This window comes from Chiroxiphia lanceolata, chromosome 5, assembly GCF_009829145.1.
Source record: "Chiroxiphia lanceolata isolate bChiLan1 chromosome 5, bChiLan1.pri, whole genome shotgun sequence".
Classification (NCBI taxonomy): Eukaryota; Metazoa; Chordata; class Aves; order Passeriformes; family Pipridae; genus Chiroxiphia; species Chiroxiphia lanceolata.
In genome coordinates this window covers 54,674,013-54,701,961 of record NC_045641.1, presented here as the reverse complement: position 1 = coordinate 54,701,961, position 27,949 = coordinate 54,674,013, and the positions used below count along the sequence as shown (strand labels likewise).

The 27,949-nt window shown below is 39.2% G+C and overlaps 1 protein-coding gene across 1 annotated transcript in view; it reads left to right on the top strand.

The window, feature by feature from the left end:
• Positions 1–27,949, top strand: part of CRY1 (cryptochrome circadian regulator 1) — a 40,186-nt gene that overhangs the window by 10,587 nt on the left and 1,650 nt on the right. The window contains exons 2-13 of the mRNA XM_032687872.1: positions 12,826–12,934; positions 18,456–18,598; positions 19,195–19,379; positions 19,938–20,026; positions 20,575–20,715; positions 20,811–21,122; positions 23,085–23,236; positions 23,336–23,538; positions 24,296–24,397; positions 25,374–25,466; positions 26,623–26,694; positions 26,793–26,900. Coding sequence (XP_032543763.1) covers positions 12,826–12,934; positions 18,456–18,598; positions 19,195–19,379; positions 19,938–20,026; positions 20,575–20,715; positions 20,811–21,122; positions 23,085–23,236; positions 23,336–23,538; positions 24,296–24,397; positions 25,374–25,466; positions 26,623–26,694; positions 26,793–26,896 — 1,705 coding nt within the window. The 3' untranslated portion in view covers positions 26,897–26,900. The remainder of the gene's footprint in view (positions 1–12,825; positions 12,935–18,455; positions 18,599–19,194; positions 19,380–19,937; positions 20,027–20,574; positions 20,716–20,810; positions 21,123–23,084; positions 23,237–23,335; positions 23,539–24,295; positions 24,398–25,373; positions 25,467–26,622; positions 26,695–26,792; positions 26,901–27,949) is intronic.

The window sequence follows — 27,949 nt, the reverse complement described above, 5'->3', positions numbered from 1 at the left end:
ATTCGGTTTGAAGAGTATTAGATTTTTAGGAACAGTTATCTCAATATAAGTGATTTGTACCCAAGTGAAGGTGTGGAGGAAATTTCAAAAGCTTTTCCTCTCTCTGTACCATATTGTCACCAATTGCAGTTTTTCCTGCTGAACTTAGAAGTTTTAAGAAGACGTAAGGTAAAGTAACCTTTGGAGAGCTTTTCTGTGTTCTTTGTTTTTCTGCTTTTATCAAATGGGCTGTCAGAATCCTTCTGTTAACTGGAGTTTTAATTAGGGTGTACTATATGGTAATGCCTGGCTTGCCTTTTCTTGGAATGAGTTGGTTTTTTGCTTGGAAGTGTTAGTCTTCTTGTAGCTCTTACATTTTACCTTCAATTAAAGCTTTTGAACTTGGAGTTGGATAAATTGATCAAAACCCACCTAAGTACAAGTTGGTCTGATTGATGTTTGAAGCCTTACAGGCTTATTTCTACAGAGATAATTATTTCCTTTATAGGTTTAAGATATACTTTAATGAAAACTTGCACTGGTGATCTTTTTTCCTTTGTCATAAGGTAATAGTTATTAACAGCAACAGGAAACAGGAAATTTTGTAAGTGTCAACATTTCTTCCTAAATTTGTAAGGTACCTTTATCTCCCCTCTCCAGCCTATGCAGGGTTAAATAGGGTTTAAAAACATGTTAGCTTTACCTGCCGTTCACCAGGGTTTTTCTTTTATGCAGATTTAGTTATTTAGACCTGTAGTGAAGGATCACGTCCATTAGCCTGTGCTTGAATGGTGGTGTTGGAGCAGCCTGTTTGTGCTGAAGTTTGATGCCAGCTGTTGACTCTGGCAGGGGACACGCTGTTCACGAGCTGCTGTTCCTTTTCACACCTTTCCTTTCCATTCTTTATCAGTTCCTCCGATTCTGAACACTGACTTGATACTTCTTGAACTCTGAGCTCATATTAGGTTTCACTTAACCTTTAGCCACTAACGCTTCTAAATATGACACAGAGGAGCAGAACCGACCTGCTGCTTGTACTTGCTCAAATGAAGCCTTTCTCTGTCCCAGCTAGGAATAAAGTTCGGCTGTGGTGCAGGAATCCTCTTGGAGCAGCTCCATAGGGAAGGAAAATTCGGCTCTTACTACAATGGTTACGTATAACTGGAAAAGTAGGTCATTGTGGCAGGGAGTAGTCCAAACAGCCGCCTGGTTGCTGCAGCAACGACCTACTTTACGGAACTATTTTTGTTGATTCATATTGAAACTTCTTAAAAGTGCTATAAGGAAATGATCAGGTTATGAGATATGTAACAATGAAAGCTGCAGGCTTTGTGGACTCTCCTCCTCTCCCCCACCCTGCCCTCTCTCTTTGGTCTTGCCTTTTCATGTTGGTTGGATGTAGGGGGATTAAAGCAAATAAGGTTTGGTTTTATTCAGTTTGACCTCTAGTGGGAAACATGTCTTTTTGCTTGAAGGTTCTGCATAGCCATAATATTTATAATTGGTAATTAAGTTTCCAAAGTTCAGCACTTACAAATCTTCTGCTATCAATTCTGTCTATAGAAATAACTTTAGAGTTAAAACAACAACAACAAAAAAATACCCCTTTTTCTTAAAAATTTTCTTTCTTGGCCACTGGAACAGACTCCCCAGGGAAGTGGTCACAGCACCAAGCCTGCCAGAGTTCAAGGAGTGCTTGGAAAACAGTCAGGCACATGGTGTGATTCTTGGGGCTGTCCTGTGCAGAGCCAGGAGTTGGACTCAGTGATCCTTGTAGTTCCCTTCCAACTCAGGGTATTTCTATGATTCTATGAGTATTACTTTTCTGGAATGGTAATAGTTTCTCTTGCTGTTCAACTGCTCTTATGTTAACCACTTTGTCTCCAACAAAGTTTATCTACCTTCAGGAAGGTGGGCTTGGAGCCTGCCCCTTTTTTATTTTTAAATTGGCAATGTTCCTGTCTGCGTCTTTTGTTTTGCTATTAATTCTAATGCTGGAACAAGCAAACTGGAAAAAAATACAGTGATTCTGTGTAGAATTATATTCTCCAGTTGTCTACCTTTATTCTTTCAATAAAGTAATAAAAAAAATCTGTCACTGGTGTTCAGGAAGAGAATTTTAGTTATTCATTCTTGTCTTCTGAAAGAAATAGGTAGACAGGGAAAATGCAAAAATACAGGTTTTATAGTAAAGGTTTCATTCTTCATGAAATACTTCTTTATCTAAACTACTATGACTTCTCCAGGGATGACTGAATTTCACTTTTTAGTTATCAGAGTCTTCTGCGTAACTGTACTACGTAACTTCAAGATCAATTTAGTTACTTCAAGTGAAGCACTTCCAGTTGGTCCTGACCTTCAATATTTCAGAGAACTGCAGCAGTTCTGGCAGATGAAGATAGCACATTTATCTAGAGGTTATTTGAATTTTTCCATCTGTTATGTCTTGAGCTATTCTTCAGTCCTGTTTTCCAGGACTTACGTTACTGAGCTCTGTGCATCTTCTGCATCCACTCTAGACTTTGAGATGGAAGGCCCCTGCAGCATGAAGTTACCTCCATTAGTCTACCCACACACTAAGGAAGTTTGGACAAAGTGGAGGTTTCTGGTGTTTACGCAGCGTGATAAACAAAGCTGTGTTTCAGTTATTTGTCTGGGATTTTTAAATTTTTTTTTCTACGTCATTACACAAAAACCTGAATACATTTTGATCATGTTTACCTTTTATTCAGGTATAAATGACTACTTTCAGTTCTGAAAGATCAGTTCAGAATATTTTTGCCTTTTGATTCATAAGAGTAGCAATGGAAATTAAGACAATGCTGAATGTCTGATCACCATAAGGTGGGTACCAGTCAATTTTAATTAAGATTTCCAGGAATAGCTTCAGGATAATTTTTTTTTTTCTATTTTCCAGGCTTTCTACCAATTTCTGTGCTTGCTAAAGGATTTCATCTCTATCCTTAATTCTCTTCTATTAGTTTAATAGATTTTTCAGATATGGGAAGCCAGAGATGATGGAATTGTACCTTAAGGACTTGCAATTTATACAGTGTAGTTGAGAAATATATTTATTTTAGACACTGTTTCATTTCTAGGAAACTTAAAACTGTGCAAAATTTTACTAGCACTAATTGTAACCTTAAAAAGGTCACTTTAATGTAAGGAAAGTAAAACAGTTTTATTAAACTAAATAAAGGGCAGCGTAAAATCTGTCCTTCGGAATCAGATTGCAAGACTGTCTTGTTAGAGTGCTCTTATCGTGCTTGCTTTTTTGAAATAAGCCATAGCTGTTACTTTCTCATGGACAGCTTAAATTGCCAAAAAAACGTGACTGAACTATTTTATAAAGCAGGCCAGCTCTGGTTTAATTACATCAAGCCTTATTAGCTGCTCATTTAAATAAGAGAACTTGGATACATGAGAATAGAGTGTTTCAATTTATTTATATATGAGCATGTCTGTATTCTCAAGTAACTTAGTTTTGTAATTTGCTCTTAGGTAATACTTTCCCAGCTGTCCCCAGTACAGTTTGTTTGCTCTTGGGTTTTCCTTTGTGGATCCAACCGGTTTCACTCTGGAAAGAGCAAGCATAAGGAATTAAAGTCAAACAATAAACACTTTGATTTATCAGATTGGAATTAGAGGATTAGGAAAAAATAAACACAGAATATATATGTTAAAGAATGGAAGACACTGGAGGAGAGAGATTTAGGAAACTGTTAGTCTCCTATCACCAGAAGGCTGACCTTTGTAACATGAAGTAATTTGAGATGTTCGTTTCTAGTTATATGGGAATAATTTAGATGAGTAATAGGTGCCCTTTGAATGTGAAGTTAAGATACAGACTTTTTAGAAGCTAAATACACTATTTGCTGTGATGTATGGCTCACAAAATAGGAACCAAATACAGATTGCTATTTCAGTGAATCACAGAATGGTTGGGGTTTGAAGGGACCTCTGGAGATCATCAAGTCCAACCCCCCCCCAATAAGGCAGATTCACCCAAAGCAGCTTTTACAGGATGTGTCCAGGTGGGTTTTGGATATCTCCAGAGAAGGAGACTCCACAACTCCTTTGGGCAGCCTGTTCCAGTGATCTGTCACCTTCACAGTAAAAAAACTTCCTCGTATTCAAGTGGAACTTCCTGTGTTTCAGTGTGTGCCCACTGCCCCATACCCTGTCACTGGGAACTGCTGAAAAGAGTCTGGCCCCGTGCTCTTGACACCCCCCTTAAGATATTTGTATGCATTGATAAGATCTATCCTCAGTTGTTTCTTCTCCAGGCTACACAGGCCCGGCTCTCTCAGCCTTTGCTCATAAGAGAGATGCTCTGATCCCCTCATCACCTTCATAGTCCTCCACCAGACCCTCTCCAGTAGTTCCTTGTCTTTTTTGAACTGGTGAGCCCAGAACTGGACACAGCACTCCAGATGTGGCCTCATCAGGGCAGAGCAGAGTGGAAGGTCACCTCCCTCAACCTGCTGGCAGTGCTCTTCCTAATGAATCCCAAGGTACCATTGGCCTACTTGGTCACAAGGGCACGCTGCTGGCTTGTGGTTAACCTGTTGTTCACCAGGAATCCCAGGTCCTTTACAGAGCTACTTTCCAGCAGGTCAACACCTAACCTGTACTGGTACTTGAGGTTATTCCTCCCTACACAGCCCTACACTTGTCTTTGTTGAACTAAATTAAGTTCCTCTCTCCAGCCTGCTTAGGTCCCGCTGAATGGCAGCACAGCCTTCAGATGTATCAGGCCCTCCTCCCAGTTCTGTACTGTCAGCAAACTTGCTGAGGGTACATTCTGTCCCTTCTTCCAGGTCACTGGTGAGTATGTTAAATAAGAGTGGACCCAGCAGAGTGACTCCTGGGGAACACCGCTCGCTACAGGCCTCTGGCTGGACTGCACTGCTGGTTACAGTCCTCTGATGTTCAGCCAGGTCTCAACCCACTTCCCTGTCCACTAACCCAGCCCACATTTCCTGATCTTAGCCATGAGGATGTTATGGGACACAGTGGCAAATGCCTTGCTGAAACCAAGACAGACAACATCCACTACTCTCCCCTCGTCTACCCAGCCAGTCATTTCCTCATAGAAGGCTGTCAGATTGGTCAAGCATAATTTCCTCATAGTGAATCGGTGTTGAATATTCCTAATAACCTTCTTTTCCTCCACATGCTTAGAGATGGCATCCAGAATGAGTTGATCCATCACCTTTCCATGGATGGAGGTGAGGCCAATTGGCCTGTAGTTTCCTGGGTCCTCCTTCTTACATTTTTTGAAGACTGGAGTGACATGGGCTTTCTTCCAGTCCTCATGCACCTCTTCTCATGTTCTCCATGACCTTTCAAAGATGATGGAGACTGGTTTAGCAATAACATCTGTCAGTTCCTTCAGCTCTCATGGGTGCATCCCATCGGGGCCCATGGATTTGTGGATGTAAAGTTTTACTAAGTGCTGTCTAATCTGATCCTCCTTGACCAAGGGAAAAACCTTCCTTTCCCCAGACTTTTGCTCTCGCCTCCGGAATTAGGGATTCCTGAGGGCTGGCCTTAGCAGTAAAGACTGAGCAAAGAAAGCATTCAGTAACCCTGCCTTCTCTGTATCTCTGTATCCTTTGTCACCCACTTCATTCAGCAGTGGGCCCACAGTTTTCCTAGTCTTCTGTTTGCTACTTTTAGCAAAATATAGGAAAGTGTAGAAGAAGCCCTTCTTGTTGTACTTGACATCCCTTGCTAGATTCAATTCCAAATGGACTGTAGCATTCCTCATCACACCCCTGCATACTCTGACAACATGCCTATATTCCTCCCAAGTGGCCTGTCCCTTTTTCCACATTCCATAAACTTACTTCTTCTGTTTCAGTTTTGCCAGAAGCTCCTTGTTCATCCATACAGGTCTCCTGACCTTTTGCTTGATTTCTTACTCATAGGGATGCACTGATCCTTAGCTTGGGGGAAGTGATGCTTGAATATTAACCAGCTCCCTTAGACCTCTCTACCTTTTGGAGCCTTAACTCATGGGTTTCCTCCAGGTACGTCCTTGAAGAGGCCAGAAATAGCTCTTCAGAAGTCCAAGGTTGTAATTCTATTTATTGCTCTGCTTCCTTCATCTCTGGGAGATTATGAACATCTTTTGAATAGGACAAAAAAATTGTGTGTTTCCTTCCTTTGGGAAATGCTAACCTGGAAAACGTAGTTCGGGTGGAAAAAGATTAATGAGGGATGGTATGTAAGGAAATGCTGGCTTTCTGTCCAGTGTGAGCTAAGTCTGATTCAAATGATTTTGTTGTTTTATTAGAGGAGCATTGCTTGTTATAGTTGATATTCTAGTCCCACTCCATATGTGAAATGGTCTTCACTCCTTATGGTCAAAGAAGACTCACCCAAAAGGACTCAGCTTGGAGTCCTTTCTTTCATCCATTTTCAAAGAATTGAATCTTTCTTTTCTGAGAACTGTTTTTACAGCTGTACATGGGCTTGGGTGTATCTTGTGTTCTTCCTTTGTCACAGCTCTGCTTTTGGCTTGAAGATTATAACAGTAGTAAATATTAGAGGAAAAAAAAGCCAAGTGGCCCACATCATGGTCAATGTTTGGGGTTTTTTTTTTTTTGCAAGTGGATCAGCTCTTGGGAAGTTATGAAAGATGCTGGAGTCCTGAATTGCACTCTCAGGGAGCTGGTTTTTTTCTCCATTGACTGTCGAGCAACCTTGCAGGAGATTAGTTAGCTCCCACAGCTACTTCACTTAAGTATCTAGAGTTGAATAACATGAACTTTCTCCTGCTCTTTTGTATATGATTAAAGGATAATACCTTTATGAAATCTGTTATTGTATACCTTTTTTGGATGCGAAAGTTGTATGTGGTATTCATTGAAACGATGTAGTACAATAAGGCATGCCTCTGTGACCTTGATTTGGTAGCAGGAAAATACTATTGTGGCTGGCTGCCAAAGGATGCTGTGGAGTGTACATAACACTTAAATCCTGTCTGAGCTTAATCTTCTTACAGTTTCGTAAGACTATACTGCTTGCACTAAGACACATTGGTGGGTGACAATCAAACAGGAAAATTACTGATAAAATATTAAATATTTGTATACAGACACATCAAATTTGAGATACCAAAACACAGTATGAGACGCTGAGGAGTATCAGATTTGATATTCGCGTTGTGATTCCTGTAGAAGCTGGTATGAGGTGTGTGTTTACCTGATACTGAACTTTCATAGTAATCTACCAAACATAGGGCAAAATACGTGTGAAAGAAAGGCGAGCTCGCTCTCTTTTCTCGTGAAGAGAAATAAATGGTGCGTGATTTGTGTGATTAATACAATTGGGGTCTAATGCTGTAAACTATACTCAAATGAAATGTGGTTGGTATTATATAGTATGTAATATTCTTTCTTTTTATTGAATCCAGCTCTACTAAGCTCTGAAAGATGAAGGAGGAATATCTGATAGCAGTGTTGAAAAAAGCAATTGAATGGAATAATAAAAGTAGCAGATGTTAGATGCCTAAGATAATTCTGATAGACAAAGTCTGGGTGCTGATCAAATATCCATAATGAGAGGGGTCTCTTGTTTGGTCGTGCTTTTCTGCTGCTGAAGAGATGGAAATCGATGGCTTGCCGTGAGGACTAGTGGGTAGATAGAAGGTATTTACAAAGACAGGTTAAACACAAGTCTGGATAGATTGCTGGAAGTTGACCAGTTGTGAGTAAAAGTATTAATCAAACTTAGGAATGGAACAAGTTTTAGCACTGTTTTTTTTTCATTCAGATTCTTAAATTCTTTCTCAGAATGGCAAAGCCTGACTAAATTCCTTTATTTTGTGTGTTTGCACAGTCTAATGCTCCTGCTAGTTGTTAAATTCAGAATCTGGATTAGTTCAGAAAAGTGATTCTTAGTGGCTTAGCCACTACCATTTTCAGATGTGAATGGCACCTGAAAGAGAAGTCATTGGCATTTTAAGTCCCCTCAGTTCCCAGCAACTGTCCTCATTTCATACTGGCAAGGATGGTCCCATGTGACTAGGGTTTCTGGGTGTTTATTACTCCTAAAAATAACCCCAAACAAGACTTAACAGTAGCCTTAAATAGTGTGTCTATAAGTATCCTTCTTATTAGTCGCCTCCCAAATAAAAGTGTCACCTTTTCAACAGACTGCTTCTGACTTCTTCCCTGGATAAAGTCTTTAATCATGTTAATAGTGCAGAGCCAGGAATGCTGTGTGATATGCTTACTTTAGTTCATTTTGTTAACAGTTAACTGTGTTAACGATTGTTTATTTAAGTTTTTGAATAGCTGCTTTGATGGTACCAGTTTATTTCAGTTGCATGGTAGCCAAAATTATGATCTGTATTATGTTTTCTGTTTCTGGCAATCACTCTTACGATGTAGAGGGGCAGAACAATTAGTTTGTATTTTAGACCCCAAACACACTTTATATGAAGGGAAGACTGTGGAGTTTCTTGGAGTAAACTGCTAAGATTTTATGTTCACGTCTTTTAAAGAATGTGGTCATCAGCAGCTTTCATGAAAATTCTGAATATCAGAATTAGATGTCTCTGGGTGTTGTGTGTGATGCTCTCTAAGAATGCTGCTTGCAGACAGGTGTGGTTTGCATCAGTATCTTCCCCGTGTTAAAGTAAGTCAGTCTTTTTTGTGTCCCTCCGTCATGTCAGTTGTGCATGTACCTCACGTGGTTTGCTACTGTGAAATTAATAGTGAACATCTCTTTCTTCTGGTTTGTCCAAGGCAAATTTTAAACCGAATACTAAAAACTGGGCTGGTGTTCCAATCCGATAAAAAATGTCCATGCATCTTTTTTGCGTCTATTTAGTGAAGTCCTGTAGTTCATACAATTCATTCAAAGTGAAAAAGGAAGTTGCTTTCCCATTGACTGTTAGGTTGAGGGGAAAAAAAAATTAGTTGAGATTGCAGACTCAGAAATGTGACCTGTTACTGCAGGGAGAGGTTTAAACAGCTTCTAACTACCACAGTCTCGTGTAGAGCATAATAGAGTTAAAGCCTAGTAGCTCTTACTTCAGCTGCTGTGAAGAAACTTTGCCTCAAGAGCTTATATACTGAAAAGAAGATACTTTTTGTGAGACGGAGGTTTCATATTTGGTTTCAGTTCACAGGCTAATTTACCATTAATTTTAATTTTTGTTATACTTTGAAAGGAACGTATTTGTGAGCACTTTGGTGTATCTCTTCAGAGAGAAAGCTCAAATAATTTTGCAGGCACTCAACTACAGTAAAGGTACTGCTTCTGCAAGTTTTAAGGGTACTCGTGAAAAAGAGGAGGTAAAAACTTTTTGGTTATGGTAAGTAGTTGATTCAGCTATTAAGTTTTTTGGTAGGGGATGTATCTAAATGCAATTATTTAAGAAGGTTCACTTTTAATTGAGCAAGGCTCATTGCAGTAGAGGTGGGACTATATAACCTTTAGAAGTCCCTTCCAACCCAAACTATTCTGTGATTCTATAAATCTGTGTAAAGGCTTTTATGTTAGAGAACTCCTATTAACACTTTAATGTGAAAATGCCTTTAGATGTGGCATAGCATAAATATAATTGGTGAAAGTGAAATAGGTGATTGTGGCACATTTTGCTAAAATTCATTTGGTCTAACTGAAAGATTCAAATATGCTTAATAAACTGCATGCTTCTTCTGAGTAGCTACTTGTAAACTGAATCTGTGTTCTGAAAGTCAAAAGCAGTATTCTTTTGCATTGCTATTACTCTAGATATCATAGGGCCACTAGGGTTTGATTTGGTCTATTATTTTTGAAAGTGTGCTTTCCATGAGTCTTGCAACACAAGCGGTGATTTGGCTGTTTTTCATTTGTTCTGTTTTTTGTCCTGGTGAGGGGGAGTGTCTGTGTGTGTGTGTCCCTGGCCACTCTTCTGATCCCTTCCTTACATATATTTAACAGTTTGAGTCTACACTGTTATTTTTTGTTAAATACCTAGAAGAGTTTTATGGAGATTGAAATACTTGAGTGTGGTAAGAGATAGTTAAGTAAGATAATAGAGTGGATTTGGGGAACCAACAAATAGAGATTAAAGAGTATTAAGGGCAAGTTTAGGGATCTTGGATGTGAATTGGAGACTGGGTCAGTGCATGTAATCTTCTTGAATAGGATTTTGTACCAAGTCCAAACTAGAAGTTATATATTCTGCTCAGTCAGGTAGGAAGAAAAGAAATTGAGAAAATAGAGGGAACTGAAAAGTTTCCTGAAATACAGATTTTTAGTTTGAATAGTTATAAATATTTTATGTCATCAGTTTCTCTTCATACCCTCTCCCTATGCTTGGTGAGACGAAGTTTAAAAAAACAAAACAAAAATGCCACAACAACAACAAAACGCCCTAAAACCAAACCACAAAAAAATCTTCCTCTGGACTATTACAAAGGTATCCTGGACAGTATTGCAGTTTGTCTTTATAGTGATTTGTGAATGGACATGCTCCTTGAAAGCGAGATTCACATCAGTAAGATCAATGAATAATGTATGTCATTCCAGGTTTCAAAAAAACTTGATAAAGTGAAGCTGTAATTTTCAGAGTCCAAATGGAGTTGACTTTGTCCTGGGAACATGGGGCTCAAGTTGTCTCTCATAGAAGCATATGCTGTTCTCATCTGATTCTTAAAATGACTCCTGCATGGTTTCTAACTAAATGGGTATACAGGAGTTGGTTTTTTTTATCTTCTTACTACCTCAGAGTTTTTTCAAAACAAAACTTAGCAAAGTGAGAAAATTAGGCATTTGTGGTTTGTTCCAGACATAAAACATATAAGCATAGTTTGCCAGCCAAGGAGCCATTGTATTCTTGTATTCTGGCTCCCGAGAGGCCTGCTCTCAGTCTTTCAGGTCTAGTGAGCTATGCAGTTTAGATGTTTAATAGCAGCTGGGGGGGTTCCTGCCAGCCTTCTATATATTATTTTTGGTCATTTTTTTTCCCTATAAAGTTGGAAGCAACATGTGTTAAGTAGACATCCCTTACATATTGCTAAATCTTCAGAAAATGAATGTTAGCAGGTCTACAGCAATCGTGTACATTATGTCCCTCATAGAAGGTGAAGCATTTTCATTCATCTGGTGATTGTATCTGAGCTGTTACCACTGTGACCTTGGACCTGCACATAGGGTCATTACAGCAGGTTTTCTCAGGAATAATGGCCTGCAGTGTTGGAATCACCTCTTTTTTTCCCCTCCTTTGGGTGTAGCTTGTGGTTTATGGCAATCATGTGTGTGCACAGAGGTTAATGACCGGCAGGCACTGACTCAGCAGTTGTCTTGAGCAGCGTGTGCTTTGGTGAATGCCAGCAGCTTTGTAAGAAGAAATGGCTGAGAGGGTTTGAGCAGCTCCTGGTGAAAAATGTTACTATGTAGAATCACAGAATGGTTGGGGTAGGAAGGGACCTCTGAAGATCACCTAGTCCAACCCTCCTGCTAAAGCAGGTGCACCCAGAGCAGGTTGCACAGGATCATGTCTAGGTGGGTTTTGCATATCCCCAGAGAAGGAGACTCTACAACCTCTCTGGGCAGCCTATTTGAGTCCTCTGTCACCCTCAAAAAAGTTTTTCCTCATATGCAGATGGAGCTTCCTGTGTTTCAGTTTGTGCCTATTGCCCTTCGCGCCTATTTGCCCTGTCGCTGAGCACTGAAAAGAGTCTGGCCCCATCCTCTTGACACCCCCCTTAAGATATTTGTATGCATTGATAAGATCTACCCTCAGGTATCTCTTCGCCAGGCTACACAGGCCCGGCTCTCTCAGCCTTTGCTCATAAGAGAGATGCTCTGATCCCCTCATCACCTTCATAGTCTTCCACCAGACCCTCTCCAGTAGTTCCTTGTCTTTCTTGGACTGATGAGCCCAGAACTGGACTCAACAGTCCAGATGTGGCCTCACTAGGGCAGAGTAGAGGGAGAGGATCACCTCTCTGGACCTGCTGACCACACGAGAAAAACATTGTGGAGGAGCCACTTGTTACATGGGAGAGGAGTCCAGGGGAAGGACACTCACCTGGGGACCCCCAGCATCTCTCTTTCTGTCTGGCTGCAAGGTAGAGTTCTTTTTTCCTCTCCTTCCTTTCATTTTTATTTCTTTCTCCAAAGAACTTTCACCACTGGAGATTTTAGTTACTATATCCACTAATAAATCTTTGCTCATGTGAACCTGTCTCAACATCCTTTGTCTAACTACCTGTTTCTCTTGAAGACTTGCAGATTTACAGCATCCCATCCCCCCCGTTTGTTTTTTTCCTTATTTGCATATTTGCTCATTAAATAATTCAGGTGAGGTTACAGCCAAGATGCATGAAACTGTTATATAGAGGGTTATTTCTATAAATGAAGGCTGAAGGGATAATAATGACTCTGTACTCCTCTGCTTTGCTATTTTTAGTAACAGTTCAGGCTGCTGTGTTGTAAGAGAGACTTGGATTAAGTTTAGTAGCAGTGTGCCAACAGCTGATTATCTGTTTGTTTGTTGTTCTTTTCTGTAGTGGGGGGGTTTTTTTGTCTTTACACTGAACAAGATACTTGTGGTTTTAGTTAAGACTAGAGTATCTTAGTCCATTCCAGAGTTGAATAGCATTGAGGTGAAAACTGAAATGACAACACGATTTGGTTTTACGAGTTATGGATTGTTGACTATATTATATGATCTTGTGCTACTGCAAGCCAAGTGTAATTCAGATGTGAACTGCATGCATCACCAAATACTCAAGGTCTGATAACCATTGTTGGATTATTCGTCTTTGTTACTTTTTTCTATTATTAAATGGTCTAGTTTGCCTCAAAAAATAAATGTTTCCTTACAATTCCTTGCAGATTCCTGCTTCAGTGTCTTGAGGATCTTGATGCTAATCTACGGAAACTGAATTCACGTTTGTTTGTTATTCGTGGGCAGCCAGCAGATGTTTTTCCCAGACTTTTTAAGGTAAATGCCTCTTGCAGTTGTTGTTTCTGTCCACAAATATGACTGACAAACTGATTTCAACTAGGAATATTTCTTGCACTGTTTACTTCAGTGCAAGTTATCCATACAAATACTTAACTGTCCTTGCAGTTTCTCATTAAGGTTGTTTCTGTTTGTTTTGAATTTTTCCCCTTTAATGTACATATCACCAACTGAACTGAGTTGCTCTTAGACTTTACTGGTTTTTGCTTTCTTTCTTTCCAGAAATGGAATTGATTTCAAATGGTTTGCTAAGTGTAGGTACTGAATATTACTACATTTTCCTTTTCAGGTTCCCTTTGTAATACTGAAATATAATTCTGTGCACATGAATCCAGGTTCAAAGCCTGACCTGTAAAAGCAATGTTTTATTTAGGCCAAATATCTGATGTGATCACTTTTTCATTAAAGGTGATTTAATCAACCTTTTCCTAGTAGTAGGCTTGTTAAAAGCATAGAGCAACAAAAAAGCAATTTCTAGTCAAAGAAGTTTAAAGTTTTTGTGGGAAAGAGTCTTATTATTGAGAAAATTAAATCTGTGAGGGTTTGTTACTGATACTAACATGTCATCCATGGATAATAATGTATTTAAGGTAATAATACTGTAATAGGGTAGTAAAAATGAACACTTTGCAGATTGATTTGAATTGAGGTGACTGAAAGAAGTGAGACTGTGGGGGAAAAATTAGATATCCATTTTTCCAAAGAGATCATATTTTCAAGATTTTTATTCCCAGGTTTTCAACACCAAGCTGAAAACTCCACCAAAACTCACATTTCCATCTTTATTTTTGTGCTTTAGTCCCTGGGAAATGCTAACTGGCTGATACTCCTACTGGTGTTTCCTTGATTTCTCCTGAGTGAAGAATTTCCTGCCAGTAGTATTGTGGCATTAGTTGCTGCTTGCAACCCCTGAGATACTCAAGCTTGTTAGATTTGTCTGCCAAACTTACTTTGATTGCATTTAAATAGGGGCAAAGATCTTGCTGTTGTTATGTTGCCATCTGGGTTTGAGCAACATGTGAAAAAATTTCTTAAATACTTCAATGCCTACTTGGACAACTCCTATTTCAGATCTTGCTACTAGACTGATCTTTCTATGCCTAACAGCATTGGATTGCCATATTTTCAGAATATTAATTTTAATGCTGAGAAGTAATGAAAATAACTTATTATATAGATAGCATACAGCAATCAAAAAAGAACATTGACATCTGTCTATGTCTTCTGGTTCCTCAAATTACCTAAAAGTGTCTTTATCATGTATTGGTTCACTGAGGGGAAACCAGGACATTAGGACATCCTCTATCCTCAAATAAGTTATTGAAGCTCTTGAGGACTTCTTCACTTCTGGCTGAAGCCTACCTGGAATATGCATCTACCTAATTTAATTAATCTCGCAGGTTCTTTTGCCAGAGCAGTAGCTTTACATCAGGCACGTGCAGTGCAGTGAAGGGCTTATAATACTGAACCAAGGTTTTCAGATCATCCTCATTAAATGTCTCAAACGAGAGCAGCGATTCTGATCCTGAAGAATGAACACATGTGGACAAGATGAGTTCACTTAAGTTTCGCTGGGGAAAGATAGCTTTAGTTAAGTCATGGTAGGAGACAGTGGAATTTCTGTAGAGCCTCGTGTCAGGAGTCTTATCACAGATGCCTGCATATGTGGATTCCCTGGGAACGAATGTATCACAGCCATGTTTTGGTAAGGGTTTCCTTTTCACAGGCTGAAGGACAATTCCTTCAATAGGCAGAGCACTGATCTATCTTCGTCCTTACAAAAGGCCTCAAACACCTTAAGGCTCTTTCATGCCAGTCAAGTTTTGGTTGGTTCACAGAATCACAGAATATGCCGAGTCGGAAGGGACCCAGAAGGATCATTGAGTCCAACTCCTGGCCTTGCACAGGACCATCCCCAAGAGTCACACCATGTGCCTGAGAGTATCATCCAAATGTTCCTTGAACTCTGGTGCTCTGACCACTTCCCTGGGGAGCCTGTTCCAGTGCCCAACCACCCTCTGGGTGAAGAACCCTTTTCTGATATCCAACCTAAACCTCCCCTGACAGAACTTCAGGCCATTCCCTTGTGTCCTGTCACTAGTCACCATAGAGAAGAGATCAGTGTCTGCTCCTCCTCTTCCTCTCACAAGGAAATTGTAGACTGTGCTGAGGTCTCCCCTCAGTCTCCTTTTCTTCAGGCTGAACAGACCAAGTGCCCTCAGCTGCTCCTCATACAGCTTCACCTCAAGGCCCTTCACCATCTTCATTGCCCTCCTTTGGACACTCTCTAACATCTTAATATCTTTCTTATATTGTGGTGCCCAAAACTGCCACAATATTCAAGGTGAGGCCACCCCAGTGCAGAGCGGAGCGGGACAATCCCCTCCCTCGACTGGCTGGCGATGCTTTGCCTGATGCCCCCCAGGACAGGGTTGGCCCTCCTGGCTACCAGGGCACTGCTGATTCATATTCAACTTGTCATCAAACAGGACCCCCAGGTCCCTTCCCGTGGCACTGCTTTCCAGCATCTCATTCCCCAGTCTGTACGTAAATCCAGGGTTGCCCCATCCCAGGAAAGAATCCGACACTTTCCCCTGTTGAACTTCATATGGTTGGTGATTGCCCAGCCCTCTCATTTGTTGAGATCTCTCTGCAGGGCCTCCCTGCCTTCGAGGGAGTCAGCAGCTCCTCACGGTTTTGTGTCATCTGCAAACTTGCTTAGAATCCCTTCCAATCCTGTGTCCAAGTAATTTATGAAGATGTCAAAGAGCACAGGGTCCAAGATGGAGCCCTGTGGAACCCCACTAGTGACAGGTCACTGGTCTGATGTCACCCCATTCACTGTCACCCTCTGTGCTTGACCCGTGAGCCAATTGCTCACTCACCACCCAATGTGTTTATCCAGCTGTGTGCTGGACACTTTGTCCAGAAGGATCGTGGGAGAGACAGTATCAAAAGATTTACTGAAATCAAAAAAAATTACATAAACTGGCTTCCCTTGATCAACTAGGTGGGTTCCCTTGTCATAAAAGGAAATCAGATTTGATAAGCAGGACTCTGCTCTCATGGAGCTGTGCTGGCCGTGACCAATGTCAGCATTGTCTTTCAGTTTTTTTTCAATACCTCCCAGAATAATCTCCATAACTTTTCCAGGCACTGAAGTGTGACTGACCAGCCTGTAGTTTCTGGGGTCCTCCTTCTTGCCCTTCTTGAAAATCAGGACAACATTCACCAGCTTCCAGTCAGCTGGAAGCTCTCTGGATTCCCAAGACTGCTCAAAAGTCAAGAAAGATTTTTGCGATGACGTCAGCAGCTCTTTGAAGATTCTAGGATGAATCCTATCAGGCCCCATAGATTTGTAGGGATCCAGCTGGAACATCAGACCCCTCACAATTTCAGGGTCGATTGGGAGTTAATCATTCTCGCACTCATGGTCCTCCAGCTCAGGGCACTGAGACTCCCTTGGTCCATCATCCATGTTGAAGACAAAGGCAAAGGAAGGGTTAAACACCTCTGACTTGTCTCTGTCCCTGTTTGTGAGGTGACCATCCTCATGCTGTAAGGGGCCAATGATATTTCTATATTGCCTATTGCCATTCATATATTTGAAAAATCTCTTTTTATTGTCCCCCTGTTTCTGGCCAACTTCAACTCCAGCTTAGCTTTGGCCTCACGGATTTTCTCCCTGCAGTGGCAAGCAGCTGAATTCTTCCCATGTCACTTGACCTTGCTTCCACTGGGTATACACCTTCCTTTTTTGCCTTATTTCCAAGAGAAGATTCCTGCTCAGCCAAGCTGGCCTTCTGCCTCGCCTGCTTGACTTCGGACATTTGGGAATTGCCTGTTCCTGTGCCCTTAGGAGGTGATGTTTGAAAAGTGACCGGCACTGATGGACCCCAGCACCTATAAAAACATTTTCCCAGGGTGTCTTACTTACTAATTCTCTGAGCAGCCTGAAGTCTGCTCTCCTCATGTCCAGAGTTGAGGTTTTGCTAGCACTTTTCCTTCTGTCAACAGAGATTTTAATCACCTTGTGGTCGCTGTGGCCAAGACAGCCACCAGTCTCCACTTTGCTCTTCCCTCATTCTCTTCAGTTTGTTCTGGGCTGCTCTCTGGCTCAGTAAAGGAAATAGAATTGGAATAATCACTAATATTTTGAACACATCAAGTTGCTAAAAGCATCCAGCAGTATGTGCAAAATTATTTGTGTCCATACTACTAATTGTCTAGCTCGTGGTGATGTGACCTGGGTGTATTCACATTACGTAGCACTTGTCTCGGAGTTCCTTGACTCCTTTCAGGACGTGACTCTGGCTCTTGGACACATTTTTTATGGTCATCTTTTCAATATGCCAGAGGAAAGAAAGATGTAGAAGACTATCTGCTGAAACAGTGGTTTTACATTATGAAATGGGAAATAAACTCCTACACCTATGATGGTGTAGGAGTTTGCTTGAGGATTCAAGGCCTGCTGGGTTAGTCTTGGCAGACTTAAGGCTGGACAGAGCCCAGCCTTCTTTCAAAGAACCAGCACTCCTTGGAATTGCCTATCCTTGGGGCTGGGCTTCATCTAAGAGAGAGCTAGAGTTTGGAAATGAAATAGCACCCCAGGTGAGCAGCGTTGAGTGCCCTTGTCTCATTAGTGTAAATCCAATTCTCTGAAATACTCTGGCTTGTGTATTTAAATCAAGTGATTAAGATTCTGAGGGATTAGAAAGGTATTTCTTTGAGTTCGATTAGCATGATGCTTTTCTAGGATCATTCTGTGCATACTTCAGCTTTCCAATTTTCTACTGTTGCAGAAGCTTTAGCCATTAGTTGATCCCTTTGTTCGCTTCTTTTTTCCCCACCTGTGACTATTGGGCTTAGTAAAAGCATCTGTGACATAAAGGATATTAGACTTCAAGGCATAAGGCACTATCTTTTTAGGAGACAGCCTTTTTTTTTTTCTTTTTCTAATTGAGAATTTGAAGACTGTCTGAGTGAGGAGTAGGGATTTCGAAAAGGTAAAGTAAGTACATGGTGTTTGGTTTGAAGGCAGGGCAGTATTTCTGCCCTCTGCCCCTGAAACTTCAGTTCTGCTGTTGAAGTTGACAGGCACATGTAAAAAGCTTTTCTGCAGAGCAAGACACTGCTGCTGATCAATGTTCAGAAGGTGTCATCTTTCCCTTCTGTTGTGTCTCAAGGTATATGGATCCTAAAGTTAGAGATGAATTTTCAAAACTTGCACAGAAGTAGTCCTGTTACTGTGTGCACCCACAGTAATAGAACAGATGGAGGCTTTTTTATGCCCGATTCCTACTTAGATGCCAAAAAGCTGGACTTTGGTTTTGCTATTCTGGGTGTCTGAATGTATTTTGGACCTTTCTGTATCTCTGATAACTACCTGCAGATAGTAGCTGGTGTTCCATTCTGCCCCTGTCCTTCCAGTTCTCCTTCCCCTCACCCTCCGTCATGCAGCTGAGTTGCTGAAGGACCACGTTTTTGGTTTGTGTTGTAGGAGTGGAACATTGCAAAACTTTCAATTGAGTATGATTCTGAACCATTTGGGAAGGAAAGAGATGCAGCTATTAAAAAGCTGGCTAGTGAAGCTGGAGTGGAGGTCATTGTTCGGATTTCCCATACATTATATGACCTAGACAAGTAAGTTACCATTACCTCTGGTTTTAAAAAGGACAAAGAAAAACTTAGAGTTTTATGTAGTATTTGTTTAGGTATTGTGTGCTACTTTCTACTCAGAGCACTTTATAATTAGGGAAACTACAAATTCGGTTTATGTTTCTTTTCATCCATCCAAATTTTATTATATACTGAGTAGAATTTGGAACTCTAAAGAATTATATGTAACTGTATCTGAAATGCAGTTTTAATTTGGGGTTCTTTTGAATATAATGTTTATGTTAATTAATTGTCTTTTATTATTTCTTTTATTATTAGTCTTTTATTTCTTTGCCTTGAACTGTCCATGTTCATTACTTTCTCATTCATGAGGAATGAAGAAAATTGAATTGGTTATAAACAGTTAATTTATGTCTCCCTAGAGGGGGAAAAAAAGATGGTAAAATTAAAGTTCAAAGTGTCTGGATTACCATGTGTATCTGTGATTTTTATATAGCATGCTAGAGGAAGATAAAAAGATATCTCTCTGTATGTATCGCTGTGTATATTTTATAAAACAAAATGTTTAAATACTATTATCCGACACACCTCTTTGCTTTTTTTCTTTTTCTTTAATCCAGAATAATAGAGTTAAATGGAGGGCAGCCTCCTCTTACTTACAAACGATTTCAGACCCTCATTAGTCGAATGGAACCACTGGAGATGCCTGTGGAGACCATAACCCCAGAAGTAATGAAAAAATGTACTACTCCAGTTTCTGATGACCATGATGAGAAATACGGTGTGCCATCGCTTGAAGAGCTGGGTATGTTCTAGGATTGCTTTGACATTATGAAATAAGAGAGATGTAATCTACCACTTAAAATAACAATGAGGGAGATTGTGGTTAATTGTTATACCGATACAGTTACGACATACAAAAGGAACAAAAAAGGATAATCAACTCCATAAATTAAAGTAAAATAGTTGTAGTTTTGGTTACCCTGCATATTGCAAAGCTGAGAACTTGAAAATAATTCAGAAAATGATAGGTCACCTTTTACCAAAAAAAAAAAACCCAAAACCCAAAAAAACCACACAGAAGAAGTGGGATTGAAGTAAGACCATTCAGCATGTAAAATTTGTAATGTATATTAATGTAAGTGTAAAAGTAAAAATTTAATTTTGCTGCAAGTTAGAGGTATTGGATGTGCTTTGAGAAGATTTGGTTACATCCTGTTTTAAAACTTTTACTTATTTACATGTGTCCAACTTAAGGTTTTTCTCAAGACGCAGTAAAATAGTCAGGTATCAATATGCTAGAATTTTGCTGCCCTACAGGATAAGCAAACAAGGAATTTCTTTGTTTCAATTTGTCTTTCAGGATTTGATACAGATGGTCTGCCTTCTGCAGTATGGCCAGGGGGAGAAACAGAAGCTCTCACACGATTGGAAAGGCATCTAGAACGAAAGGTGTGCTTCAGATCATCACAGAAGTATCTGGGAAACATAGTTATTACTCTTTGCTATGAAATGTAAAGGGATTTGGACAAGTCCTGTTAAAAAAAAATCTAACCCACAAACTTCAGGCCTCAATATAATGATATAAATCAATAGTTTGTTTCTTAGTTTTAGAAGATGATACCAGGTTGTCTTTGAATTTTAGAAAAAGTCTGTTTTACTGTTTTATACTAAAAAGAATTTTTTTTGAGGTAACTTTATTTGAAACATACTACTTATAATTTTGAAGGGGAATTCCTCTGAAAGCTAGTTTGGCTAGGTTTCCAATGTACTTAAAAGAAAGGGTCAGATAGGTCTGGAAGACAGTTCGTGCCTTCTGCATTAAGATGAATTACCTTCCAGAGGTTCCACTGATTCAGAAGGAACCCCTGGATGTTGTAGGTAACATGATCATCTCTTCACTCTTTGGATTCGGTTATAGACAGTGTATGATTTCTCCCTTTATAAGTTGCTACATAGCCTGTAGTCTGATATTGCTGTGTGGCTTTTGTCTTCTTAAGGCTTGGGTAGCAAACTTTGAAAGACCACGAATGAATGCAAATTCCCTTCTGGCAAGTCCTACAGGGCTTAGTCCCTACCTCCGCTTTGGCTGCTTGTCCTGTCGTCTGTTTTATTTCAAGTTAACGGACCTGTACAAAAAGGTAGGATTTCTGTGTAGTCAGCTGCATATTCTTAGATGCCATAATTTTCCTCTACTTCTCCTAATGAAATGTTTTTCTTTAATGATGATCTTCAGGTAAAAAAGAACAGCTCCCCTCCCCTCTCCCTCTATGGCCAGCTGTTATGGCGTGAGTTTTTCTACACAGCGGCGACTAACAATCCACGGTTTGATAAAATGGAGGGGAATCCTATCTGTGTTCAAATTCCATGGGATAAGAATCCTGAGGCTTTGGCCAAATGGGCAGAAGGCAGGACAGGTTTTCCGTGGATTGATGCAATTATGACACAGCTTCGTCAAGAAGGTTGGATCCACCATTTAGCCCGGCATGCTGTAGCATGCTTTTTGACTCGAGGTGACCTCTGGATTAGCTGGGAAGAAGGAATGAAGGTATTTCCTATTCTTGAATATCTTAAAGTGCCTGTTAGAGTTTCTGATTGTCATTCTAGAATTGTTGTTACTATGCCGTGTAAGTTGAAATTTAAACCTTAAGCTGTGGGCAAAACGAAATCAGTTCTGATAAACCAGTCATGCTGAAATTTTGCCTCTCTAATGCCCCCTTTTACTGGAATATTAAAGTGTTTCTTGCAGTCATAATAGGTCTGAAATTCTTTTAAATTTGAGATTTCCTCCTAAATCTTGGCAAATAAACATGGATTACTATTGAGATTTTTTCCAATCATTTTGTGTGAACAATTGCTGTTCACATCTTGTGTCTGCTTCCCTGCAAAGGGAAAGCACTATGAGAATTAAAGGGAGAAAACTAAAAGCTGAGAATGTCCTCTCAGCAACTTCTGTCCTTTTGCCCAGTGTTAGAAGTGTGAGTAAGGGCAACATGATTTGGCTGAAGGTTCAGTGCAATTAATTCTATGCAAGTATCTAAGAGATGCTGAAGTTCAAATTTAAAATGTCAGTCTTCTGAAGAAAACAACGGAATGATTTTAATCTCAGCCTTTGAATCAGTGTTACATTTTCAGAAAGGTACCACATCTTTTACTGAGCAATCATAATCAATGAAAATCTGATAATCAAACAATTGGTTTTTTAACCTAAAAAAGAACTTACTTGCCATCAGGATTCTGACCTCATATTTGTATATGTATATACTCTTAGGAAATTCTGTCTTCCTTAAATCAGTTGTAAGCAAACATCATTCATTTAAAAATAAATTGGTTACACAACAAAAGAAGCTGCTTTAGGAATCTTCCTTTTGCAGTTCATAGATAGAGACATCAAAGATGTCTTTTGCATAGATAAGTCAGCCAACAACAAAGCTGCATAATACAGAAAAATGACAACTTGTTCCTCCTTTTGCAATAATACAGATATACGGAGGGCCCAGACTTGTACAGTGGTCCACAGCTTGCAAAAGTTAATCTGGCCTTCCACGTGATGTTATTTCCAGAGTCTTATTACATGGCAGCATCTAGTGGAACAACTGTGTGCTAACACTTAATGCCTGAAGATCTTGTTGCATTATGAGTCACTTTCTATTTAAAATGTTTCTTGAAAATGTTTTTAAGATAAATCTTACTTTTTCAAAACAAACTGTTTTTTTCCAAATAGTTGCAGATATTTAGACAAAGATACGTTTGTATCTTATTCAGTGTATACTGTGGAATGAATGCCTTATTGAATATATGGAGAGAGATTATTGTTTAATGGTATTGTCTTATTTAGACTTTGCATAGGATTAATATTAGTGGAAGTTGGATGGCAGTAGTAAGATGTTGAGGCATGAAGAAAGATGATGGTTTCTTTGGAATTTAAGAATGCATCCTCAAAACTGTGACTTACTAGATTAACTATTGACCTTCAAGAACACAACTTCTGAATGTTTGCGGTATCCTGAAACTCTTGAATTCTACTCTTGGGATTCCTCACATAGTGAAAGCGTGCAAGTTGAGGTATTCAGACCAACAATTTAAATTTGTACTTTGTACCTTCCCTGTTTTCTGGAAGTTTGCAAAGCTTACTCAATTGTGATGTGATGAAGCAACTCTTCTGAAAATAGCAAATGCCACTTGCAAGCAGTCAGGCTCCAGCCATCCTTTGGGGATTTATTTTTCAAGGCTGTGTTTGTGTAAGAATGTGTAGCTTTTTCAGATGTTTACAAGTTTGCTTACAGGTTAAAAGCCTATTCTTGAATTATTTTTTTTCTTTTCTTCTTGAGTTTAGCATTTAGGTAAGTATTTGCAATTGCATACTGAGCGTTCTGTTTATATTGCCAGGTAAGAAAGAACTGAAATCAGAAACTCAGGAAAAAATAATGAAAAAGTATTTTGAAAATAATGAAAAGGTGTCTTGAAGGTGTGTCATGTTCAGACTAACTTGTTGCTCTAATTTCTTAAGGTGTTTGAAGAGCTGTTACTTGATGCAGATTGGAGTGTGAATGCTGGAAGCTGGATGTGGCTATCCTGCAGTTCCTTCTTTCAGCAGTTTTTTCACTGCTACTGTCCAGTAGGTTTTGGCAGAAGAACAGACCCAAATGGGGATTATATCAGGTAACTCACAATCCAGAAATTGCAGTGATTGATTCATGGATGTTACTTATAATGTCAAGTAGCTTTATACTGAACATGACCTTTTTATTATTTTTTAAGACGTTATTTGCCAGTACTTAGAGGTTTCCCTGCAAAATACATCTATGATCCTTGGAATGCCCCAGAGAGCATCCAGAAGGCTGCAAAATGTATTATAGGAGTTAATTATCCCAAACCAATGGTAAACCATGCAGAGGCAAGCCGTCTGAATATTGAGAGGATGAAACAAATCTACCAGCAGCTTTCACGATACAGAGGACTGGGTATGGTTATAGACTATTAGCTTTATTTGAAAATTTCTATCATCTTCTAGCAATTAATAATTTAGTCCCATGACAGTGGTAATAAGGTGTAAGCTCAGAGTGGTGACCAGGGTTGTGTCTCCAAATAAATGAAAATATTATATGTAATCAAGAAAGGAAAGAAGTTTGAGGGGAGTGCCTCTTTCCAAATGTTACCCTGATTTTTTTTCTGTGGGTTTTTGGAAGTATTTTGGTTAAACTGGGTCTTCTGTGCATTCTGATACTCTTGTATAGATAGGTTTTAATATCAGTGATTAGAAATTTAATGTGGTTCATAACTTCAGCCATACTGTATTTGCATTTGCAAATGCTGTTGCTTGAATAGGTATCAGTGCATCCCCTGGTATCATTCTTCCCCTTTGCTCTGAGAGGTAAACCATGTGCATTTGTACTGCTCAGAGCAAGGTGTGAGCAGAGAGTATGTTCAGGTATTGGATATTGAATCAGGATGCATTGCACTGTAATAGTACGTGTAACTAAGAAATATTGGAAAAGTTATGCAGAATATTATGTAGAAGAGTTATGTAAATGTGAACTAAAATTACTTGGGAAGATCCCAGAAGCAGGCAAGACAGAGAGGTGTTCTCCTTTTATATAGGTAAACCACTCAAGGTGAGGGGGGAGAATAGCTATCATGAGGAAAAAAGCATGCTATGCTTACTCTGTTTCTTTGCTGTATTTTTATATATATTTTTATATATTTTATTTTGTTGCCTAGGTCTTCTTGCAACAGTGCCTTCTAATCCAAATGGAAACGGAAATGGTGGCCTAATGGGCTATTCACCAGGAGAAAGCATTTCTGGTTGTGGTAGCACAGGAGGTCAGTCAAATTCTTTCAAAACATAGAATTATTGGAATGGAACCACACAAACTTCTATAATGCCCTTGCCATTATGTATTGTAAGAAAGAACTATTTCCACAGGACAGTTTTGAGTGCAAGTCAGAAACATTTTCAAATTTACTCACTGTATGATAGTATTTGTATAGAGACATCTTCAAATTATTTTTTAATCTCAAATATGTAAGAAGTTTTAACCTGTTTTCTTCCCCTCTAAAAATTACTTATTAACATGTATCAAACAGTTTGATTTTCTCCTAGAAGTCTATAAGCATCCTGACACTTATAATAAGGAGTGACTGGTGAACTTTCAAGTCAGAACTTTGAACTTGAAAAGTTTTCTGATGCTGGCATTAGATTGCTTACTGGAATTTATTGCTTCTAAAAAAAAGAACGGGATTAAGACTGTTAAGTATTTTGTACACCTTGGACTCTTCATTGTACAGGGATACAGCAGAACTGAAAATTTACTGGGTTTATATTTTCTCTAGGCTTTAGTCCAGGTAAGAAGCACATTGTGGAAGAAGACTGAGCTTATTGTTCTTAGCCAGAACAGTTCCTCTTGTAGATTTAAAGTCTAGACTCCTTAAAGCTGGGTGCTTGAGCTTTTGTAAGTTCAAAAGATTTAGAAGACAAGAAGAGTTTAGTTTTAAAAAATTAACATTATGTGCACTCTTTTCTCCTTCATATACACTGAAATGTAAACATGTACTTATACTTTTCACATCAGAAAATGTATTCCTTTTGTAGCAGGTTACAGTGTATTCATCTGAATTTGGAAAGACAAAAGCATTAGAGCTTTGGACCCGTTTTGGGGTGGTTTGACAAAAAAAAAAAAAGGCCACAGTAAGAAGTCTACCTCTTGAAGAGAGGGGAACACACCCCCCCCCCCATTTTAAATTCCAAAACTGGAATTGTATTTTCTGTTATGTTTAAGTCTTTTCCCTGCCTCTCCAGGAGCTCAGCTGGGAACTGGTGATGGTCATACAGTTGTTCAGTCATGTGCCCTGGGAGACTCTCATACAGGAGCAAGTGGAATTCAGCAGCAAGGTATTATGGCAGTGCCTGTCTGTAGAGGATCTCCAAATCCTTGCAACTGTGGAAAACCAGGCAAAACATCAAAATAGCATGGATAGATTTTGGGTGACAGTTGCTGTCTACAACGTGAACTGGCCTTGTTTCTGTTCTTGAAACATAAAAATTATTTCTTAGAGTGAACTTGCTTGTCTTGTCACTTTTATCTCTAAAGTGAGCAGTGTTTGTATGTTTTGAGTGGGAGGGATCACAAGTGTGACTAAACAAAAATTAATAAACGTTATCCTAGGCTACTGTAAATGAAAGATACTGAAAAAAGAAGTCCACCTTGTGTACTGGATAGCAAAATTTGTATGTTATCTCTTCTTGGATTTCACTACCACTCTTTCCATATATAGTCAATTTCCATAGTTTTGTGTAGATATTCTCATATTGTGGAAGCAAATTTTTGTTAATTTAACTATACAGAATCTTAAGCTGTGGTTTGTGTTAGATCAAAGTTGCAATCAAATTTAACACAACTATTTTTCCTTGCAGTCGTAACAGAGGTGGTGTGTTTACTGATCACGAAGTACTGTAATCTGTGTTTTGTTTAAGCATCCAGAACGTAACCGGAACACCGCAGCTGTTCAGAACAAGAAACCTTGCAACTGCTTCTGCTAATGGCACTATTTATGCAGAACACTGAGTTTCAAGGTTGCCAGTAGATAGTTTACGTGAATCAGAAGAAAGTTTGCGTCTTTCTTTTAAGTTACACTTGCTTTTTTTATTTTTCCACAACTAAGAATCACTAGTATTGCAATAACAAAATAATAAAGAGGATGAGGAGACTTGGCAGAAGTAATGTTAAAATTTATTTAAACTTAATTAAAGTGTTTGGACATATAAACATTCTCCTTGTTTCAAATGTAATGCACAAATATGTAGGCACTTAATGTTCACTCTGCATAAATAAGTGCATATATATTTAACTGCTGTGGGCTGCCGTGAGGCTTATTTTTCTTTTGCATAAGAACTATTCTGCATTCAGGATGGTTTCTGGCAGGATTTTTCTTGAAGACGGAAAATAAATCAATTGGCTCCTTTTTGTTGTTGTAAAGAACATAATTGTACACTTGCTTGCAGTTCTAAATTTTACTTATTATAATAAATATCTACTGTATCTGAACAGGTTACTGTCAAGCAAGTAGTATCTTACACTATGCTCATGGAGACAATCAGCAATCACACTTATTGCAAGCAGGTAATTTAAACAACAACAACAAAAAACCCAAACCACTTTTCCTGACTATATAAAGGTGCAATAGAGCCTTAATGTAAATACTGATTTTAAATTATCAGGAAGAACGGCCCTTGGTACTGGCATTAGTGCAGGGAAACGCCCAAATCCAGAAGAAGATACTCAGAGCGTTGGACCAAAAGTCCAGCGACAGAGCACAAATTAAACTGGTAAGATCTGAGACACCTTAAAGTTATCAAATTTCTGTACAGATTTTGTGTCTGTGATAACATTCATGTCACTGCAGTGCACAGGATCCTAAATTATTGCTGTGAATATTTCTGTTCCAGGTACTGTACAAACAAACTACAAAATCCTGGCTCTAAGGGAGTTTGTGAACTATGAAATAGGAAGTAGTTACAAAAATAGAGCCAGACTAAAGATTATCAGACACAGATCCAGGTGTTAATGAAAGGGAGATGGATAGACTGTGGTTTTACATGTTAGCAGAGCTGCTTAAGTAGCTTCAGTTACCCTCTGCTCCCACATCTCACCCTGAGCTGTGCCAGTAGTACTGTTTGTGTGAATGTATGGTGACCTGAATCAGAAGACTAAGGCAACTTACAAGGAAAAGCTCATGGCCTGAATTAGAGTTTTAGAAATACAAGTGGACTAAGCAGAACATGTTTTAGAGAGAGACTGCCAAAAACCTGTAAAATGCTGGTGTAGTTACTGTATGTGAAGATGTAGGTACAAATACGATTTGAAGATGTGAGCATTTGTCATTGGTCTGTAATTGAAGCGGGGTACTCAGATTGCTGAAGTTTGTCAAACTGTGGAGAAAAGGACTTGAGTTTGGAGAAGGAGGCATTGTAGATAGATACACACAAACAGGTGTGAAAATATAGAGAGAGAGGCTGCAAATTGGAGAAGGAGTTCATTATGTGTAAAATCATCAGCATAGAGAAGATAACTGGATTTTGTGTTTTGGATAATGTTACTTGGGAATAGGATAGAGAAAAGAGAAAACCAAAGATGCTATACCCTCTCCCCCGTGAGCTTGATTTGAGAGGAACAAGGAAGATGACCTGAAAATAATGAAGACTAAGTTAAGTTAAAGAATTATTGCTTAGGGGGAAAGCCAAAGAATGGAGGACTGTCTGAAGCAAGAGGAGACAGGATTTAAAACCAGGAGTGTGGCTGCGTGGATTAAAGGTTATTGAGATGTCATTCCATCCTTATCTTTTTTTAAAAAGTAAATGGAGAGTTGGTCATTATG